General features: G+C 41.6%; 1 protein-coding gene across 3 annotated transcripts in view; it reads left to right on the plus strand.

Moving 5' to 3' along the window:
• lrrc4ba (leucine rich repeat containing 4Ba) overlaps nt 1–21,263 on the plus strand; it is a 45,636-nt gene extending 24,373 nt beyond the window's left edge. For all 3 annotated transcript variants that reach the window (XM_085272044.1, XM_085272043.1, XM_085272045.1), the window contains exons 2-3: nt 9,107–9,644; nt 18,348–21,263. In XM_085272044.1, coding sequence (XP_085128170.1) covers nt 9,399–9,644; nt 18,348–20,294 — 2,193 coding nt within the window. In that variant the 5' untranslated portion in view covers nt 9,107–9,398 and the 3' untranslated portion in view covers nt 20,295–21,263. The remainder of the gene's footprint in view (nt 1–9,106; nt 9,645–18,347) is intronic.
• Nucleotides 21,264–23,333: the final 2,070 nt, after the last annotated feature.

The following is a 23,333-nucleotide window of genomic DNA, read 5'->3' on the forward strand; positions in this document are numbered from 1 at the left end:
TGACTTTATATTAATTACAGACAGTAATTTGAAAGCAGTAACTGATTAATCTGCACAGTATGTATTATTTATTGAAAGACAGTTTCATTTAGCTGCTTTTGTTAGTCAGCAGAACCTGGCAGTTGCATTTTAAGACCTCCGAACCTTCCAAATAGTCATAGGCAGCTTGTATTAAATGTTTAGAAATAACAAGAAAGACACTGTGGCATAAGAAGCAGACAGCCCCACAGACTGGAAGGATTTACTGACTCTGCAGCAACAGCTATCTAAACTTTGATGACTACAGTATTGCAGTTTTCCAACATCAGAGTCGCCAACTCTGAACCAATCTGTCAAAAAAAAGAAAGCCAAGCTAATATCAACCCTCCATATAATACTAGTTGGTGAGGCAATTCATTTTAATTCAGTGCAATTGTATTTATGTAGCATCTCCAATAAGGAGCGAGAAAACACCTTCACACACGCCCCTTCTGGTTCTCTACGTATATATGACCCCGACCGGTTCTACTAGCTGTTCGTTCTCATTTTCGTGGCCTATCCGCCCTCCCCTTTTTCTATTCATTCACTTCTCTTTAGCAAATGGGGGCCTGCCTGGCCCGTGAGCCGCTGCTAGTCCCCTCTGAGGCCTTCCCCAAACCGCAGCCTCAATTCACATTCAAGCCATGCCATTATCTACTAGAAATGCTTTCAAACCTAAAACGAGGATGCAGTCCCAGCTAGTGAAATGTCAGTTTTATCCCTAAACAATATTAAACAAACACGAAAAGCAAACAAGATAAAAAAAACAACAACCATCAAACATCCCCGTATGAGGAAGCACTTGGGGACAGTGGGAAGAAAAACCTCCTTTTCAACAGGAAAAAACCTCCATTAAGTTTATAGTATAAGATGGTGCCTTCATTGTGAAGCCTGGCGTGTGGCATTTTGGGCGGTGCCAAGCTAGCGGCTAACCCTAATTAGCATATGTAGCTTGAAAGGTACCTCAGAAAGACACAGAAACCTTCTAATTAATGCAAATATGATATGATAGTATGGTTAGCACTGTTGCCTCACAGCATGAATGGCCTGAGACTTCACCATATGGCTGGGTCCTTTCTGTGAGGCGTTTGCATGTTCTACCCGTGTTTGTGTGAGTTCTCTCCGGGTGCTCTGGCTTCCTCAGTCCAAAGACATGCAGTTAGTGGGATTAGGTTAATTTATGGTTCAAAATTGCGCCTAAATGTGAATGGAAGTGTGAACGGTTGTCTGTCTGTCTGTGTAGCCCTGTGATAGACTGGCGATCCATCCAGGGTGTACCCCGCCTCTCAGATAAGTGGAAGAGAATGGTTGAAAAAAATAAGACTTGAAAACATTCACACATTTTGGATAGACTGTTGCACAGCAAGCTGGATAATTTGTCAAATAGCAAAACAGCACTGACACCACGAATGCAGTGAGATAGTCGAGATTAGTGACAGAAATTAGCTAAGTTCAAGCCTAGCAGACAGATAGTAGCTGAAGCCCTTAATTAAACATACCTTAAAGCCTTAATACATTGAAAATTGATAATCCTACAGATAACAATACATGGGAAATTGGAAATAGTGAACACAAATATTTTTTCATACTACGCTCGCAACATGTTTGTTTCTGCTGTAAACAAACATGCTGAGAACATTTTAACATGAGAGTCTGTGAGGACTGAGTCGCTTTTGGAGCCATTGTCAGCTTCTGCTTTGTCTTCATTTTTTAATCTCAAAGGTTGCAGCTTTGGAAACCTAGGAAACAAGCTGAAAAAATGCAATGTGTCGGAGTGCTATTTTGGAATAATAACTTCCACAACTTATTACACTTTAAAGAAAGGATGCGTGAGTTTAAAGAATATTTTAAACCAGATCTTAAGAACATCAAGTTCCAAGAAATATCTTAGTGATTCCCAAACTGTAATCCAGGCCACTGTACTGTTTAAGGTGTCAGCAGTGATGGCCTGCTTTATGATAAACCAATTTAATTATATTTGTTCCTAAATCTTAGCTCATTGTAATTTAAATATGTATTTATTACATTGCAAAAGTATTTAGTCTTGGGTGTTAAACAAAACACTGTTATCAGTCACATTCTCTTTGAAGCTGTATTGTCATGGGAGAAAAGAAGAAACCCAGTGAGTTGACCAGCATGTCTTAAAAACGGAGCTCAAAAGACTCTTCGAAAAGATGAGGGCGAGAAGGGATGATCCTCTGTTGCACAAAGACTTTGCTTTCCCCCCCAGAGACTTCGCCCCCTAGCGATGCCTCGGGGTGCCAAGACTTGTGTCCTTTTGTGAGGGGACCTCCACTCTGCCCTGTTGGCAGAAACTAAAAGTTAGAGGAGAAAGAAGGAGTAAATGAGACAAGAGGTGCATTTGGATGTCTACTCTTGCCCTCATCACCCCAGATCACTAACTCAGAGCCAGTTGTTAGCAATTAGACTACAAGCATTTTTCCTGTTTGCAGACAGTCTTGTGTGCTGCAAAATCTACAAATTTTTACTGAAATCATTGTGTTCTGTTGTAGGTTACGAGGGTGATATTGATGTAATTCAGATAGAAGAAGCCAATTTTTCTTACAGTTGTGTTTTTCTCAGGGTGATAAAGCCTATGAACTGAGTTACAGGAGAGCCCTGGACACAAAATAACGACAAAAACGAAACTGCTTTCTGGGGAATCCGGTCAATGAATTCAGTTCAGATTAAAAGATTCAGGCAGTGTAGCTGATCAATATGTGCATTGATTAGAAAAGCTTTGTCATATTCATCATCTCAGACATCTTAGACGGCTAACTGAATTTTAATAAAAGGTAAATTGATTAGATTGATTCATTAAATTGACTGAATCGGCGGCAGCCATGAAGCATACCGTCCCTGAAATGATAACAGCATTGCAGGTTTAAGGTAAATAAATTTGCTCTCTGCAGCTTGGAATAAAATCAGATTCAGGTTATTATTTAAAATTACTTCCTTGCCTCAGAAATTGGGGTGTGTGAGAGCAGATTTTCCACTGTCTTAAAGCCTCACAGGCACAACCCCGTTTGGCAAGATGTCACAGCGATCAGGAAAGGTCATAGCTCTATTCCCACAGCACACAACCAACATGATGAGCTTTCCTCTTTTCTTTTTTTTTCCTCGTGGCTGCATGAGCTGCCATCTTGGTGTGTGCCGAGTCATTATTGATGGGCCTCCATGCTGATGTGCAGACAGGGTTCTGCAGAGAAGGAGTGTGCTCCTGTCTGTCCGACTTGCTGCTTGTTCGACTGTCAGCACATCTTTCTGGTTGTCTTTCATCCTGTCTCTTTCTTCTTATATCACTTAGAGCAACAGTCCATTATTGGTCAGTATACACTACTAAAGATCACACGTTTCTCGTGGTGAAAAAAGGGGAACGCTTCACTCCCTTTTCTGCTTCTTTCCTCGAGGATTCGATCTGATGGGGGAAAGAACCAGACGGAGATGAAGTGGAGAGTAAAATTATTCAAACTCAATTACCCAAAATTTAGAAGCTGTCACAAGTCTTTATGAAATAAGGTTCACAGGATACATGATTGCAGCGAGGATCAAAAGCATCAAGATGGGGGTCTTTTGACCTTTTCAACTCTACAGAGCCTCTAGCAAGTCGGGCATTAAAAATTCATAGTGGGCAAGCATAGAGTGTGCAGATGCACACAACTTTACTTTAAATTACTGAGAAATGAAATGTGGGAAATCCTTTAAGTGTAGAATGGTGTCAGGGTTTATTTGATAAAATCAAAGTTTTGTGCGAACAGAATATACCAATAAAATCAAATATATCAGCTCTTTGTAGCTCGGGGGGAATTTAAAGAGAATACTGAAGGAATACCTGTGATGTATTATGACCCAAAAAAGTGAAATTATTTTACCTGACGTTCCAGTGATCCACTTCCATCCATTTCAATATTATGTGAAAATTGAAAATTAAACTGTTAGCTTCTGTCAAATACTCCCTTCATAATAACTGAAAAGATAAAAAACTGAAACAGAAACTAAAACTTGGCATTTTTTAAATAATAAAAACTAGACTGAAATGAGCAAAACCATTCTGGAAGCTGAACTGGAATTTAAAGGAGTGAAAAACTAAATAAAAATAAAAACCATACTGAAAACACAGAGCTATAACTTATGATCATTTTTTTAAACGTCCACCAGAATTATTTGGCAGTTTTGCTAGATTTCTTTCTCCCTTTGCCCGCGTGGGTTTCCTCTGGATTCTCCAGCTTCCTCCCACAGTCCAAAGACATGCATGTTAGATTAATTGGTGATTCAGACTTGGTCCGAAGATATAAATGTGAGCGTGAATGATCGTCTGTCTGTCTGCGTTAGCCCTGTGATGGACACGCATAATGTCCAGGGTGTGCCCGATGTCAGTTAGGATAGGCTCCAGCTGACTGTGACCTCAGCTGGATAAGCAGTTAAGGAAATGGATGGATGGTTAAAGTCCCTAAAACTAGGGTTCAAATCTTAAAACTGCATTAACTGACTGTGCTGAGCAGATGATTTACAGTGGGCATGTTAAAGTATTTTTTAATGTAAGCTGCCCTTTGTGGACAAATAACAAGCTATCAGAGGAGTGACAGCAAACCTAAATAAAGTAAATCTAAAATGTCTCTGAGCTCAGGGGGAGTGGGGAGCTGCATGATAGATTTCTGCAGGTTCTTCATTATGAACAAATAGATTCAAGTTGTCATGTGATCAGCAATGATTTAAAACATGTTAATTGTAGTAGCTTTATTTAGTATTATTCTAAGAACATTTAAAAAATCTTATAAGAAGAAAAAAAAAGATCTGTGTAACTACAGTAATGTGTGCATGTGAGAAGCTGCTTGGGAAAACAGGCTGTATGTGCCTTAAAAATTCCAAAAAGTTGTTTTCTTTGCGTATGAATGCGATTTATGCACCTGTTAATGTGCCACTACGTCATCGCTCTCAGGGAAAAACGGCCCTGACCTTTGTTCTTGTGATTTGTGGTTGCTTGACATTTGTGGCGACTCGCTGGACGAAGGAAACTGTATCGACATCGCTGCTACAAACGGTAACCGCGGCCTGCCGTTACCCTACCTCGTGGTTTGTGCAGCGTTGATGTCATTTGCGCTCACGCTTGGTCCATGCCATTTGTATACGTGTGTATAGGGTGCTAATGAGGGAGGACGGGGAGGTGGAGCGGGGTGGATGTGGAATCGGTGGGATACAGCTGGACGGAGTGGGAGACTGTGGTGAATAGGTAACCATGGTAACTCTGTTGGCTAAGATTTGAATGCAGCGAGAGGAATGAGAGAGCAAAAGGAGTGGGGGAGTGGGGGGAGGAAGCTGCAGTGTGTTTGTGTTTGGAAAGAGAAAGAGTGGGGGTTAAGGGTTAATATGCATCATTGTAGCAGGTTAATCTTTCATCAAACTGTGGGGTCAGTGCAGCGTTTACCCCCGCCACTGGACACTACAGTGTGCCACACAGGGGGGGAAGAGGGGGGAGAGGGGTGGAGGTCCAGGAAATATGTAGTAGTAGGGTAGAGGAGGAGAAGGAGAGGGTGGAGGGGAGGTGTGAGGCAGCTGGGAAGGGAGGGGGGATGAATGTGAAAGAGTTTGCAAAGAGGAAGAGAGTGTTCCCACTTTTAGAGAATGAGATGGGAGATAGGAGGAAGAAGATATCAGGGGAGATAGAGAGAGGAAGAGGAGAGTGAAGATAAGGAGGGAGGGTTACAGTTAGAGACTATTGTAACATGTGGAAAGTGACAGCGGTGAGGCAGAATACAATCAACCAGCCTCTAACCAGCTGTCAGCTTCAAGCAGCCTCATTCTCCTCGATGGACCCAACATCTGAGCTAGCATCTTAACCTCAGCCCCAGTCACCCCCGGCTCTCCCCCTTGCGCTCTTTCTTTCTCCCCCCCCTTTTGCACCTTTCCACCCTGCTCTGATGCCGTCTACCTGAAATAGCTCTGGCACTTAAATCTCGCCAAAAGGAGAGGGGAAAAAAAGGTAGCTGGAAATTAAAATACGTAGAAAGGTGAGAGCTGGTCCAGAAATAGCACTGCGAGTTCCTCTTCATCCATCGGCTGATGACGAGCAGCTGCAGACGAGTGGGACTGTTGCTTTCGCTGCCACCGCTGGTGCCCTGTTCTTTCTGACCAGAGACACCGCCGCCACTGCTGCTGATATGATTTGTCATCGTGTCCTTGTGTGTGTTTTAATGTCATTGAACTTGAGCACACGCATTATTGATCAATCTTGGCCCAGCCAGTCCAAGCCTGCCTCTCCTCCCACTCCCCTGGCACTCAGGAGAAACCTCCCGCTCTGTCCCTCCATCTCTTCCTCTACATCTCCACCTGTTTCAAATTCATCCCTCTGTATTGTCTTTTGCCTCCATCTCTCCTTCACTCTGTTTTATATGCGTCTCTGTGTTGTCATTCCCCTCCCTCCATCTCTGTCTGCTTTATATTCATCTCTCTATTGAGCCTTCCTCCCTTCTCTCCTCTCTCTCTCTCTTTCTCCCTCTCTTGGTGAGTGAGAGATGATTAATATTAATGTCTCTTCTTTTCTTCCTCCCTATTTTCCCTCTTCCACTTTTTTATCTTCTCTTTTTTTTAACAACTCATCTCTTTTCTGCTCTTCCCACTATTTATACCTCTCTCTGGGTCTTTATCCCTCATCATCCCTTTCACTCACCCTTCCCTCCATCTGTCTCCGTCTCGATCTCTTTCTTCCTTTCTGTCTCTCTTTCTCCGGCCCTCTCTCTGCAGCTGTTCAGTATTCATCTATTACTGTAGTGTTGATAATTCCCTTCTCTGCCTGCAGCCATACAGTCATCTATCAGATTAATAATCCTCCTCTCCTTCTCATTCTCTGCTCCCCCCAACATCTCCTTTCTTACTGTGCCAAGTGAGGATGCTCAGCGTGTCAAATGAGTTTGCGTGTCAAAGTCCCATCATTACAACTATCATCATTAATATCTAAGATTGCTGGATGCCCTTATTTAAGGTTATTCAGGTTCTAAACAGCTTGCAGGGAGGGATACAGAGGCGCTCTGCATCTCGGACTTGAACGGCCGCATTTTAGTCCCACCTCTGTGTCTGTGCTACTGCAACAAAACAAAAAAAAGCGCTTACTGATTTCAGTTTGTTTTCAAGGTCTGGATAACTTTAATTAAAGGTGGTAAGTGTTCATGTTCAAACATCAATATATCATTGTCGTATTATTTGTTATACCTTGGAATAATTAGTGCTAACAAATGAGACCACAGCAGAGATGACTGGAAGGCTCTATCTCACACTAGTGGTGTTATTAATGCTTCTCAGAATTAAGACCAAATGTCCCAGAAACCCCACCGCTCCCTAGATCTTGTTTTTCATTCTTTCTGACGTCTACCTTTGCAAAATGTTGTGCTTTTTGTCTCTTTTGCTCCTACAAATCACACATTTCCTGTAAAACCCAACATTGTTATTCACTCTGTAGACAGCAGAAATATTGCAGTTGATGCAGAGAATGGTGTATTGTGTATGTTCCACAGCGTTTTAATAATTAGATTATTGTAGTTAATATCACAGCTTTGAGATTTTAAGTGGAAATTCTTCAATCTGACTAACCATGCATACATTCTTGCATATGTAATTCCTTTCTGATATGGAAACTATTTTGTTTACTAATTTGTTCCTTATGTTGGAAGTATTGATATAACTGCAGGTTTAATTGGGTTTAATTTAGATGGATTTTAAATAACTTACTTTTAATAATTCAGGTAATCCCCTGAACAGTCAAAAAAGTCTACAAACCAAAGACTGTATATAAAAGATGGATGGAGATGACCATTTTAGAAAACATGCACCTGTTTTAACTAAAAAAAGAAAGAAATTGAGGCGTCTGAACGTGACTTTACAAACCATTTGTTAATGGCGCTGTGTTTATCTTCGACCTACCAAACTGACAATTTTCCTACCCACTGAAACTACCATTTCTGAAGCAATGTAAAAGCCATAATATACTTCTAAATATACTATCATGTAGTTTATGTTTTGTCCTGTAAATTGTTTGAGGGTCTTTTTCCACTCAACCCAAACTAGTCAGTACATATGGGTGTCCTTCTCTGACCCACATACTGCTAGAGATTTCATCCTGTTAAAAGGGAGTTCTTCTTCACCACCATTGCCACGTCTTTGAGGTTTTCTTTCTTTTTCCTTAAATAAAAATGATTTTGGTTCAACTACTCCTTTTCAGATGTGTAAATACAGGTGAGCTTAGTTTTACACAGTGAAGAGTTCTGACCCATGTCGAGCTGACAACACGTGTGCAGAATTCATATGCATTTCTTCACAAGTGTAACTTTAAGTTGCACAAAATGATCCATGTCATTGTCTTTCAAGGCTTTAATATTTTCAGCGCCGTATTGCATCAAATCAACAAAACTCATTTTCCTGAATTACATTTCAGGCAAGTGACATTTGTCACCCAAACACAGCATTCAACAGTTGTCGTGTTTATTTGGCGACAGATCTTATTCTTTTAAACATGAAACAAGTGTACAAAGATCACTTCTTCTCTGAGTGTTCTTCTAACTAAACTTTTGAGCAGTTGAAATCTGCACAGGAAAACCTCAAAAGCAAAACTGCACCGTTTCCATGCTGTTTCAGTACGATTTTGTGTGACACTGCTTATCTGTTTACAGCGGTTATGCCAATGTTTCAAGAACTAATTTCTTTCTGATTTATTGATTTACAAAATGCAATCCTTTAAAAACCAAAATACCTGATTGTCCCACTTCACATTGTTTGTTTCCGTATCTCCACACCTCCACCTCGTAACATTAATTACAGAATCAGCTTCCATCTGCCCTGTGTGTAAGGATTTGATTTCTGACAAAATGTCTGCTCAGGGATTATGTGGGATTTGATATGAGCAGTGACACAGAAGTTCTAATGCTTCTGAAAGATTTTTTGACAATCCCTCCCATGATAAGCTATATCGTAGCTGCCTACCCATTATTTGTTCTGTTCGTTGTCTATTGGTAAAAACACAAAGTGTAGTCTGTCTACTGTCTTTAATATCTGCTCTCTCTCTTCTTCTCTTTGTCTCTCTCTCTTTTGTTCTTCACAGTAACTCCTGGGTTCTTCTCACTTCACAAAAAGCCTCACTCGAATCCCCCGACAGCACCAGAAAAAAAGGGAATAACATCTGTTTATCTGCATATTTCTATGTTCAAAAAACAAGAGGGAAAAACACAGAGCTCGACAGAGGACACGAAACATCTCAGAGCATGCGGAATTAGAAAGAACAAATTGCCACTGGAGGACCAAAGGGAAAGCAAACCTTTTCTAACAGATCCACCAGTGTGGAGTCACCTCACCTGTACCTTCGGATTAAAGAGCAGGGTCATGTCCCAGTTGCCATGCGCATCGCCACGCTGACCTGCCTTCCCGGCCCCTCCCCCTTCCTCTTTCTATTGGCCCAGCTGCTGCTGCGGCTCCTCCTCCCTGGGCCGGAGTTAGTGGGAGCCGCCTCCACCTGCCCCTCCCTCTGCACCTGCTCCAACCAGGCCAGCCGAGTCATCTGCACCAGGCAAAACCTGGAGGAGGTGCCAGAAAGCATATCAGTCAACACGCGATACCTCAACCTGCAGGAGAACTCAATACAGGTAAATAATGGTGGACGGAGGTCAAATCATTTCAGTCTGCATTGCAGAGCTAAGCATGACTAATGTTTTTATTCACTGAGATGATGATGTTAGTGTTGTGAAGTTTTTTTTCCTTTATATTTGTCACACTTACATTTTTCAGATCATTAAACCAATTTTGAAATTAGACAAAGAGTAAATACAAGACGCATTTTTAAAATTATGATTTCATTTACTAAGAGAAAAAACTATTCAACCCCAACTGGGCTTATATGAAAAAGCAATTGCTCCCTAAAATTAATAACTGGTTGTGTCCTTTTGGCAGCAAGAACTGCAGTCAAGTGTTTCTTTCATCATTGTAGAAGAATTTTGACTCGCTCTTCTTTGCAGAATTGTTTCATTTCTGCTACATTGGAGAGTTGTAGAGCATGAAAGGCCTGTTTAAGGTCAAGCCAAAGTATCTCAGTCAGATTTAAGTCCAGACTCTGACTAATCCACTCCAAAAACTACATTTTTATTTTGAGCTATTCAGAGATGCTTGTCGGTGTGTTTCGGTGCGTTTTATTGTCCTACATAACACAAGTGGATTTTTGGTAGAGGCTAGAATTCATGGTTCCATCAATTGCAACAAGTTTTTCAGGTCCTGAAGCAGCTAAGCAGCCTCAGACCATCACATTACCATCACCGTGTTTGAATGTTGCTATGACGCTCTTTTCATGTGATGCTGTGTTAGTTTAATCCCAGATGAAACAGGACTCAAACCTTCCAAAAAGTTTAACTTTTGTCTCATTTGTCTGCAGAATGAAGATGAGCCTTTGTGTTCTGTTTGGTCAGCAGTGGTTTTCAGCTTGGAACTCTCCTATCCGGTTGTTCAGTGATGACGCGACGAATCCTACTTCCGGGTCTAAAGTAGTCTGCGTTTAATATGGCTTTTGTGTTGTTAACATGTTTAATGTTATGTATTTTCTTCTATTTGATCTCAAAAAGCTCCTAAAACAGTCAGTGATCCCTGTTGACCTCCCTCGGCTTTTATTACCACTAATCATTTATTTAAGCTCAGTTTTTAAAACCTTAGGATGTAACTACAGCCCAGCCCATGCAGCAGTATATGAATGACTAACCTCGTATTGTGGATGGATTATCTCAGTTGTTCTCCTGGCTGAAGTTTGGTCCTTTTACAGCATCCTGCCATGCGATTACATTTGTTCCTGACCACCGAGAACACTCACGTTAACTTTTATCGAGTGGAAAAAAAGTTAGCTTGTTTATATTATGCTAACATAGCTATGTCGCTAGCGGTCACGTAGCACATCATTATATACCAGCTAGCCAAACTTCAGTAACCCTACAAACATCACTGCTGTTTAGTTTTCTGTCTTCATTTATGTTGGAAGTGATAACAGAGCTGTACGTTTGAATTTGTTTCCAAAACTCCGCAGTCAGGACATGCTATATTGTATTTAGATAGAAGCTAGCGAGCTAACTCCCTGCTAACTTCTAACTCCGTTAAATGTCATAAATTCCGTTTTCATGGATGCCTGGAATGTTAAACTCAATTGTTACACCTGGTAGAGCAGAACGCTGATCATTTTATTAAAGATGAAAGACTTTAGACAGTTTTTCAACTCTCAGTAATGCCATAGTGATCGTTTGATATATGGACCTGCAGCGGAGTTTAGACCCAGACACGGCTAGTGACGTCAGACTGAACAATCGGATAGTCTCCTATTGATGTCATTTTTGCCCAGCCTCTTTCTTCTTGTTTAATAAATAACCTTAACCTTAAATAACCAACTAGTAAGGCCTGCATTTCTTTAGATGTTGCTCTGAGTTCTTCTGTCTCCTGAAGTAATTTTAGTAGGTCACTCACTCCTGAGAGGGTTCCCCACTGTTCCAGGTTTTCTCCAGTTGTGGATAATGGCTCTCACTCTGGTTCACTGGAGTACCAAGGCCTAAGAAATAGTTTGCAACCCTTTCCAGGCTGATAGATGTCAATGGCTTTGTTTCTCACCTCTCCCTGAGTTTCTTTAGATCGTTGCTTTTTCAGGTCTTTTAGCCTGCTTCATTTTGTCGGACAAGTCCTTTTTAAGTGTTTAAGAGCAGGTGTGGAAGTAATCAGGCCTGGATGTGTCTAAGGAAACTGAACTCCAGAAAAATGTGTTAACCTGAGCCAGCTAGGGTTGGGTAGCTTTTCTAGTCAAATGAAATAAATGAAATAATAATTAAAAACCTGCATTTTCTATATTGCTTTTGTCCAATAATAAAATTTGTTTGGTGACCTGAAACAGTAGCAAATATGGAAGGAAAATAAGAAATAAGAAAAGGGGCAAACACGTTTCCACAGCCCTGTACATGTGCACTCAAAAGCAGGCGTGTGAGCTAAACAACAGTTTATAAGTTGTTCCTTTGCAAATATTTTAATTGCTAAGTATGTTATGACGGATGAACAGTAGGATTTAACAATACTGGATATTTAGTAGTTTGTACCAGTGGCTTGTTTGTACTAGTTCCAAATTTCTTGCAAAATTGGAAGATTTCCTCCTTGGACTGCAAAGCAGGATAGATAAGGATAAATCAGGATAAATCATCACTTTCTTATCAATGAGTTATGACAGAGCAATTGCAACAGCTACACTGGTCGCCCTCTCCCACATAGGGATTTTGAGGTGCTATGGGAATTCTTCTGTGTTTCACATGGTTTTTTAATGGGCCTCCTTCTTTAGCATACAGTATATAGGTAGACTAGAACACTTGTAGCTACATGCCTCCCCTTTCACTTCTCAAAAGAATTGCAGTACCTAGAAAAGTACCTGCTCATGGGAGACACAGCAGATAGATTCAAATTTTTGATCTGGATTTTTTCTGGATTTTCTGGATTTTACTCCAGATTTTCCAAATTTTACTTGTCTTGGGAGGGCTGTGCCAGGGAATCGAGAAATGGTTGGGATTGGCATAAAAAGAGCACCAGCTTTTAATTCCCTGAGGCTGGGTTTCTGTCTCCGGCCAGTCTGGAACCCAGTATCCTTCAGATGTAAAGGGGAATGTGTTAACCACTACAACAAGGAACTAATATGCTACCTATAGTAGTTATAGTGCTATAAAAAATGGCAACAATAAAAAAAGTCTTTCTTTTGTTGTTGTTATGAATCTCAGTTACCAAAAGGTATCATGTATTAGTAATCAGCTGCTTCTCAAAGGACTCTCACATCCCCCAACTGATACTGATTGTTCTGCTTCGGTTACCTTTGGGTGGCAGCAGAGGAAGCGGTTCACTATCTGTTACAGGTTGTAGATTGAATACAGTTCAGCTCAAGAACAAGGACTACCACGGCAATCTGCAGTCCAAGAACGAGCCATTGGAGTCTACCAGAGTGAGAGAGGAAGGATTCACGCAGCTAAACTATATAGTAGATCTTCACAATAGTGATCCAGTCACCTAGCCATTAAGCTAATGGGGAAACACAAAAGGGGGAGGGCTGGAGCTAGCTGGCTAATAATGACTGGATTTTCCAAACAAGAGTGAAGGGATGTCCAATAACATATACTAATAATAATATACTGCAGATGATGTTGTTCTCTGAGATTAATAAAAAAAAGTAAAGTCTGTGTGTGGGAAACTCTGGAATATGACACAAATATTCACACATAAACTGCTAAAAAGAAAAGCATACAATACATGCAGTTTATTTCTGTAAGCATCATAAGCTGCATCATGATGCATGATGTAATTTCTGAAGGTGCTGACTGCCAGTCATTTTTCCTATAACACTAATTGATTGGAGGTCATGGTTCATTCTCTTTTTTACAATCAATGCACAGAGAAAACACTCATTCTGGCATTTGAAATACGCCACATTTTCAGCATTTCTTTTCAGCAAATAACCTATTGACACTTCTCTACAAACTCATTTATTTCTTTTATTATGAAAGGAGATATTTGCATGATATAGCACAGTCGCATCTTGTATAGCAGATTGAGGATTTTCACATCATAATGCACACATCTAAAAATCAACACATACACAGACACCAGCACACTTATGTGTCTTTAACACTTGTGTTTGCATTTTTTGCCCGCTATCAGAGCGAACATTTGCGTTTGCAGTTGTGGATGTTAGGATTAACTTGTTGATACAGGTTCTCTCTTGGAAACTTTATTTCTAAGAAAAGACAAGAAAGTAAGCGGCTATAATGGTAGAAAAATACACTTAAGCCTCTAGTGAACTGAGGGAATATTTTATGAATTGAAAGCAAGGCAGATTTCCATGACACTGAGCTGCCTTTTGTATGCATTACCAATTTATCTCGAGTCCCTAGACAGCATTTGTGGCTTTACAGCTGCAGGGGAAGATCATTTAACCACAGACCATCGATACAAAGCACATGAATCTCTAAATTTATAAACCGAGTGGGTTGATTTTAGTCTTTGCTGCAGCATTTGATGTAGCTGGATCCATCCTCATGTTCCTGACAGTGCCTTGTTCTTTTGTGGTTTTAAATTCATTTCCACAACATTTTATCTCCTCTAATGAAAAGCAACGAGTATCCTAAACGTTGTTAAAATTGTCCAGTGCATCTCTTATAATGTCAAATTGCTCTGTACATTGGACCGAGCAGCCTGATATTCTCTATTCCTCGGAGAAAACATCTTATTAAACTTTATGTGACGTTAACGGAGCAGAAATGGGACATCACGCCACTTGATTTGGTACGTGAGGCTTTAAGAGATGCTGTTAACATGAAAGGGGAGAAAAAAATAAGGAAATAAGAAGAGTATTTGTTGCGTTTTGTTTTTAGCCTACAAAATTTGGATTCGGCTTGTTGTATCCTGCAGCCCCACTTGAAATGATTAAAAATCTAAAAATGTTTTAACACCTGAAGGCATCCTAGATTCTCTGGCTTATTTTTTCCTTCACTGAGTACCCTCAGAGTAAAGCCTTGACAGCTCCCACCCCCTCTTAACATCCTCACCCCTCCCTTTTCGCCCCCTCCCTCCTTTTGCCTATCAACTCCCCTCTTCCTCTCCCCCCGCTCCTGCTCTACATACAGAAGAAGCAATGGCCTGACTCCAGGAGCCTCTGTGTGCCTCACTGAGGGCTTTGGCTGCACATATCTCAAACAGTCAGAGATTTAAGGGGCTTTTAGTCGCGCTCACTAAACTGTGTGTCTTTGACTTCACGCCAAATGAGCTCCAGTTGGACCACACCAATGCTACTGTGCTCTGTCCAGGGCCCGTGGCACCCATAGAGTTCAGATTCATGTCTTCCTGCAGACAAAATCATCTCTTTTTGTTTGTCACACCAAATTTAGTAAAAATGTATTAATTTAATTTCATAGTTCCTTTGTGGTTTGTCGTGACACTTTATGCGAATACTGTAGTCCAACACTGATAATCAGCTTATTAGCAAGGGATTATAATGTGTCAGTAGCAAGCCCCCTGAGTCTCACGGTAACAACGGTGTGAAAAGCACTTTTGTGTCTGCAGCAAGCGCTGAAATATGGTCAGGGTTAAGACAGGGTTGGGTTTACAGTAAATTTACCACAGTGCTTTCAGATTTAATGAAAAGTCAAGAGTTTAACTGCTTTTTGTCATGTGATATATTGTCGAATGAAGCATGAAACTACTAATTAAAAGTGACCATTTTTTTTTGCCATTTTTCATCAGTACAAGTTGAGCTGTGCTGTAGTCATAATGTGGGCTACTGATCAAATTCCTAAAACTTTATTTTGGTCACTGGGTGTATTTGACCCCAACTTAAATGGCAAAAACAGTCCTTTTAGAAGCAAGTCTTGCAATTCCATAGCCGTCCAATTGGCAATTATTTTCTAAATGAATGGGAAACAGAGCAATTGTGAAACTACATGTGCAGAATCCATCCATCCACCGTTCCATCAATCCATCTTTTCTACAGCTCAACCAGGTCCGGGTCCTGCGGGCAGCAGTCTAAGCTCCTGGATGCTTCCTAGTTGAGAGTTTGGGGGCATTTCCTAGTGGGAGAAGATCCTGGGGGAAACCCATGGCAAGCTGGGGAGATTATGTCTCTCAGCTGGTTTTGGAACGCCTCAGTATCTTCCTTAAATTGTTGGTGAATAGGGAGAGAAATTTCTTGGCTAATATAGAGTCACTAGTTAAATCAGATCTTTTGAAGCTTAAAAAGTCTGATATTTTTGCCCAGGATAAAGCTTTAAAAGCTTATACTGCCTCCATGCAATGTGACGTACCTCCAACTATCTCCATGGGAGTCCCTGCCTCCTTTTACTGACAATAGTCTGACATGGGAGGGTCGTCAGGTAATGCAGCTCATCTGGGCATTTCAGGCTTTAAAAGCTGGTTCGCTGGGCATGAAGTACATTTGATGTTTGTTGCTTTAGTTTCAATAAACTACCTCTTGTGCAGATTCACTCATTGTCACATACTTTGGGTGAGTCTACTGAATTATGGCTTCACAATGACGCCTTTACAAAGACAGCAGGTGCAGCCTCACAGCTTGCCCTATCATGAACCTCTAGTATGTGAACACATTTGGCTCATATGTTCGTTGGTGTTGGCTGTTGATTGAGTTTTTGAGGACGTGGGTGGGATATCCACCATCTTTTCAGTCCAGAATTGTCCTAAATATTTGTATTCTCAGTGGGTGTTAGCCAAAGTTGTTGACTTAAGCTTTATTGTATCCCTGCTATTTACAACCTCTGATTGTAAATCAGAGCACTCAGTGTAACTCCATTACTCAAATGCATATTGTTTTAAGAGAAAGTCTAACGTGGAGGCCAGGGAAACCCTTAATTTGATCATGTTTATCTCCATAGTCAGAGGGAGTCATTCTCAAATGCAGACAGCAGCAGGAATCACTGAGGGTCAGCAGTTATCAGTATTAGGAGAAAAATACATTTTTATTTAAATGTATGGCTTCTTTACTTAAACATACATTTAGTCATTCATTAGCAATGTTTTTTCTTTTTGTTTTGCTTTGCTTTGTGTGTTTGTTTTCGCACTGATTTGTAACATTACAAAAACTAGACCATCTCCAAATTCCAAAGATTATTTGCTAAGAACAGATTAACATAATTTAATTACATGTTGGAAACAGATTAACACATAAGAATAACAGAATGCAGAATTAAAGAAGACATTTGTCTTTCAGGGAAGAAAATATTCTTTGGCCACTCAGCCGTCGCAATAGGATTTTCTCCTTTTTTGGAACATCCAGCAAAGGGGCCGATTACGCTTTTTATTGTTGTCTGGAAAATATATACTGTCACATACTGTTGGTGGATCCTCATGTTATACGGAGAAAAATTTCAAGTAATGAGGTCAAAATAAGTACTAAGTAATAAGTAATTCCCGTGACCCCAAAGATCAGGATTCAAGCTGCTCTCAATGTTCAGGCTCAGGCAGTTTTTTTCTACTCTAGGCTCTGCATGATGTCACTGAGAGTGGATATCACTGATGGATACATACTTACCATCAACCACTCACTTTCCTCTTGTGAAATCAAACACATTGTTCCAGTTTTGCCATCCATCCATCCATCCATCCTTTTCAGCTTATCCAATTCAGGATCGTGGGGTGACCAGAGACTATTCAAGCTACAATGGGGGACAGATCACCAATCTGTCACGGGAATTTATCTGTCTATTTAATCTGAAAAATTCTGCATCTCTCCCTCTGACTTGTCAGTGCCATTGCTCCCCTGCATTGCTGCAGGCTCTTTTAACCCCTCCACCTTCTCTGATTCTACCTGTAGGCTCAGGGGGAGAGGTTTATTCACTGCTCACCTGATTCTCTGTGTATCATATTTGCAGGAACAAGCCTAGACATCCAACTTTAAATGTATTAATGCAACTATATAAACCAGTCACTTCCGATGTGTAATACAGCCATCTCGGACTCATCCCTCTGACCATGGGAACAGAGGTCCAGCCCACCTGTTTTTGAGAACAAGCAAATCGGAAGAGATTTAGCTTAAAGGGAGAGCGCTAAAATGAACTTTTAACTTTTAACTATCAGTGCATTCTAACAAAATCCAAGGATAAAAATGTGCAGGTGGGAATGAGCATAACAGTCTGCAAGTAATCTTAGACCTTAAAATAACCACAAGAGAAGAAACCAGAGCTGCTATCACACTTAGTTGCTGCGTGCTTGTGTTTTGTTTTGGTTTTGTTTTTTTCTATTTTGTCTCACTGTGTCCTTTCTGCCATTGTCATGTGTAATATAATGAGACATTTTTTGGTTAAATGGCTGTTTGGTATTGTTTGACAATCATTTAAAATCTTCTCTGTATAAGTTAAAATATTTTAAAAGATTAATTTAATAGTTGTAAAATGAAAACACTGACACATTACAGTAATCTTGATTAATGTGCATTGTCCCTAAAAGGAAAAAAACAAACAATAAACAATAAACAATGTCAGTATTAGTGCTGCATGTCTGCTAAAGGTTTTATATCATTTGGTATTCTTTAATAAATAAAAAAGCAAATTAAACATTTAGGGAAGCTGTTATTGATCTTCATTCTCATTGAGAACTAATGCATGACAGCCAAATTAACATTTTATAAGTGTATTTGGTTTGTTATTATGAAAGGTGTAATCGAGTTTGTTTTAAATAGCTGCTGTAAAACACAGCTTCCTTTTTTTCATTTTGTTCAGATACCTTTCTTTCAGTAAGCTCCATTAATAATCCTACATGTTTTGCAGTAACTTTATCATTACTTGTCCTTCCAGGTTATCAAGTCGGACACATTCAAGCACTTGAGGCACCTTGAAATCCTCCAGCTGTCCAAGAATCAGATACGTCAGATTGAAGTTGGAGCATTCAATGGCCTGCCCAACCTCAACACGCTGGAGCTTTTTGACAACCGCCTCACGCTGGTGCCATCACATGCCTTTGAGTACCTCAGCAAGCTGCGGGAGCTGTGGCTGCGCAACAACCCCATCGAGACTCTGCCAGGCTATGCCTTCCACCGTGTGCCCTCGCTACGTCGCCTGGACCTGGGTGAGCTCAAGAAGTTGGATTTCATCTCAGACGCAGCTTTTGTTGGCCTCATCAATCTGCGGTACCTAAACTTGGGCATGTGTGGGCTGAAAGACATTCCCAAACTAACAGCTCTTGTGCGCTTGGAAGAGCTGGAGCTGTCAGGAAATAGGCTGGAGATCATCCGTCCCGGCTCCTTCCAAGGCTTGGTCTCTCTTCGCAAGCTGTGGCTAATGCACTCACAGGTTTCCGTCATTGAGCGCAATGCCTTTGATGACCTGAAAAACCTGGAAGAGCTCAACTTATCCCATAATTCCCTCCACTCCTTGCCCCACGATCTCTTCACACCCCTTCACCAGCTAGAGAGGGTACACCTTAACCACAACCCCTGGGTGTGCAACTGCGATGTGCTTTGGCTTAGTTGGTGGTTAAAAGAGACGGTGCCGAGCAACACCACCTGCTGCGCTCGTTGCCATGCTCCACCATTCTTAAAAGGCAAATACATTGGAGAGCTTGACCAAAGCCACTTCACCTGCTATGCGCCCGTCATTGTGGAGCCACCTACAGACCTCAATGTCACCGAGGGTATGGCTGCCGAGCTGAAGTGTCGAACGAGCACATCCACAACATCCGTCAACTGGATCACCCCTAATGGCACTCTCATGACCCACGGCTCCTACCGCGTGCGGATATCGGTCCTGCACGATGGCACGCTCAACTTCACCAATGTAACCCTGCGAGACACGGGCCAGTACACCTGCATGGTGACTAACGCTGCTGGAAATACCACTGCAACCGCTGTCCTCAACGTTACTGCTGCTGATGTTAGTGTCAATTACACCTATTTTACAACAGTTACTGTGGAAACTGTGGATACTGTTGGAGGTAATGATTATGCGTTGGTTGCCATCAATGAGACCTTCATCCGTGTTCCACCTGGCCCCACTCCCTCTGATTTGTGGCCAGACGGTGTTGCTACCACAGACTCCTCTCTGCCTATCAGCTGGTCCTCCTCCTCTCCCCGCGCCACTCGACCCACCTTCACTGAGCCCATCACAGACGCTACCTTAATGGATGATGTGATGAAGACCACCAAGATCATCATTGGCTGCTTCGTAGCCATAACCTTCATGGCAGCCGTGATGCTGGTGGTGTTCTACAAGCTTAGGAAGCAGCACCAGCTGCACAAACATCACGGCCCTGCACGTGCCATCGAGATCATCAATGTGGAGGATGAGCTCGGCGCTGGGGCCAGTGGTCGGGGCAGCGGCATCTCAGGCGGAGCCACCGTGACACAGAGCGGAAGCAGTGGAATTGGAGGTACCCAGAGCCTCAGGCTGCACCACCCAGAGATAGTCAACTTGCCCAACCTGGCTCGATCGGAGCACCTCAACCACTACTACAAAACTCATCACTTCAACAACAACATGATGGGCCTGGGCCTGGGCACAGGATCTGTGGGCCTCAACAACAATAACAACCCCTCACCATGCTCTCAGTCACAGAACATATCCTGTTCCCAGATTCCAACCTCCACTGGTGGGGGAACACCGACAGGTGGCACTCTGCCCTCCCCAGTGCCCCTTCCTCAACTGGGTCTCCACAATTCTCTGAAAGGCCTGATGGGGAAAGGCCAGAACGAGCCACTACTTTTTAAGAGTGGCTCCAAGGAAAATGTGCAAGAGACTCAAATCTGAGTGAAAGTGAGGGTAGAAGTATGAGGTAAGAGGAAAGGGATGCTGGATAGTGACAGTGATATAGAAAGTACGCGAATATTTGAACTGACTGTAGCCTATACCGTCCTCGTGGACGGGTTTCAGAAAAAAAAGATGAAATTTCTCGTAGTTGCTGCTTTGTATTGTCAATCTTGGCAGGTAGAAGCAGATAGGAAGACTGAAGGAGACAGTACTGCATCTGATCAGTCCCACAAATAGCATCTGAACATAATTTTACACTAAGTCAGACACCAACACATGGAACGATCACCACAAAAATCACAATCATGTGCGCAACCCGCTATAGTCTTTGCCAAAGTCCAAGATCAAGCCAACTCTTTTCACCCAGTGGACAGCTATGAACAACAGCCTGTATGTTTTTTACAGATAGCTTCGTATATTTCCAGACACACTCAGTGTATATATTTAGAGGGAGACATAATATTGGCTACTGAACATGTTTTCAGATTAGTGTTTGGCAGAGACTCCGAATAACAAACAATGATTTGGGTGAGCAGTGCTGTCCCAGGTTTCCAGGAAGCACTAAAATACAGAGCAGAGCAGCGATACTGTTCAGAACACAGACTAGTACTTTGCAGGGAGAGAAAACAACAGCAATTGTTTTTTCCGAGTGGTTTCACTTCTCTCTCACTTTCTCACTTTTTTCCCTTTCACACTTTACTGGCTACTGTCTTCTTTGAGGGAAGAAAGCAACAGAGTGGGCTATCATGGGAGGAGAGAAACCCCGTGGCATGAAGGACAAAGAGCGATGTATTAAAAAAAAGGACTAAAGTACATATTATATATACCGTAAATATATTTTCATTCAAAGAAGTAAATTATAAAGAATCTTTATCAAGCTTCTGACTAAAAACTACGACGTCTGAAGAATATATTAAAAAGAAAAACACACACAGTTGTTTTAGTGCCCCCCACCCCACTGCCCTCCCCCCCCCCTCCCCCTTACTACTTCCCTCAACTTGGAACAAAATGGCCACTGACTGTGCCGCATAAGGACACGTGGGAGAGTGGGGGAAAAAAAAACAACAAAAAAAAGCAAAACAGACAAAATGTTTGAGTGAATTTATTTTGGTCTTGACTTTTTTGTAGCCACAGAGCGTGTTTTCCCCTCTCCTGTCGCATTCACATAAACAGGGTCACCGGAGAAGGGACGTGTTTATGCTCTACTGCGAAAATACGAAATACGACAACAGCTCTCCATCGTTTGGTACAGCTACAGCCTAGCGGGAGTGTTAATAATAATAATCGGAACGGTAATAATGATAACAAGGTTTAGCTTTATTTGTCATAATGAACGTTTAATGATTAGCACATGAAATGACACAAAATGTTGCACATGCTGATTTAGCATGCTCTACAGACGTCTCCAGATTTGATTTCAGCCGATCATTTGAGATTTATCCAAGGGATTATGTTATCATTATTAGCATTCATGCGACTATTATTATTACTACTTGTGCCTACAAATAACTGAAAAGTACTTTTTTTCATTTGTATATGACGCTGAAGTTGTTTATGACTGATCCTGTTGGACTTCGGCTAATGAACAGCAGCGGGACGGCGTGCCACTACTCCACATGCATCAGCAGGAAATAACTTGGCCCCCTCTAAATGGCTTCCTCAGTCCAGTTCTCACCAACTCCTCCAACTGTCTCAAGCAGTCAGGAACCCTCATGTTTGTCACACGTTAAAGACAGGACACGAACCTTTGACGAAGACTGCATCTTTGCAGAGGATTATCTCGCAACTGTATCTCAGTGTTATCGTGTGTGCGTGGATTTCATGGCAACAGGGAACTACTAAATGGACGACAGGCATTGCCAAGCATTTCTAAAGGTAAGCGATGCTCGTTCAGTGAAGAGGAAGGAAGTGACGTGCAGTACAGGAAACAGAGATGGGGGGAACTTTTTTTCTAAAGAAAAAGTACAATTAAATGAAAAAAAAATATAGAACCTTATAGATCTCTTTTAAAAAAAAAAGGAAACAAAACTATTATGATAAGTGTTTTTCATTTTGGGTTTTTATCTAGTTTGATTTTTTTTGTTTTATTTTTAAATCAAGTGTTATCTTTATTGTAATATTGTTATTGTTATTATAATTAGCTAATTACACTGGTTATAATTATGAGAGATGTTCTGTTAGCAGAGGTCACTTTTAAAATTAAAAAAAAAAACTGGCACATAAAATGGCAGTGGAAGTCTGTGAAATTTGGTGGCTATATATTTTTTTTCTCCTTTATGTTACAATCAACTTTATTTGTAGTATCACTGTTTGTGTCCCTTTGGCTCTTCTTGAGATGAGACATAGCGAATGTGAAATGGTCAGCACTGGGTCCTTTTATTTTCTGCACAGGGGGACAGGAAAGGCCCTGCTCCGGTTTACAAGCTCAATCACACTCGCTCTGTACTTTTCGTGAATGTCATCACCATCACAGTGCTCAGAGTGCGATTGCGCTATGTCAACACCTCGTTGCCATGACTACACCCTCAGACTAATGCGCCAAACGCCGTCAGCATCGGCTCCTCGTAAGGCAGCCGGTCGCCCTCCCCCTCTCCTGTCCGTCTCGTTCCTTTTGAGGTGCCATATCTCGACGAGCCGGCCAGTGTTCCTTCAGTGGTAGCAAATCAACCTGAGCATTGTGCCCATGTCCTCACATAAAACTCCCTCCACCCTCCAACCCTCAGCATCTTGCCATCAGGTTTCCCTGGCAACTGTTGCTGCTGCGACAGCCCTTATCACAGCGTCTTGATTTGGGTTTCGAATGCTAAACAGACGAGAGCAGAGGGTATAGAACTCCTCTTCTTTTTTTCCATGCCAAGTAATTCACCCCGGTAATGTTCCTCGTTAATGTGTTTGATTTGTTTACACCAGCAACTATACTTCTCACGCCGCTGACTTTCTCTTAGTGAATCATACGATTTACATGCCACTCTCCCCTATGTGTTTAATTTGCATAGGCCACCACACATTTATGCACCCAGCACTTGTGATTAACACTCA

The sequence above is a fragment of the Mchenga conophoros genome, linkage group LG4, assembly GCF_057382185.1.
Source record: "Mchenga conophoros isolate Kocher_MC1m ecotype Shallow Benthic linkage group LG4, M_conophoros_male_GT1.1, whole genome shotgun sequence".
NCBI classification, from domain to species: Eukaryota; Metazoa; Chordata; class Actinopteri; order Cichliformes; family Cichlidae; genus Mchenga; species Mchenga conophoros.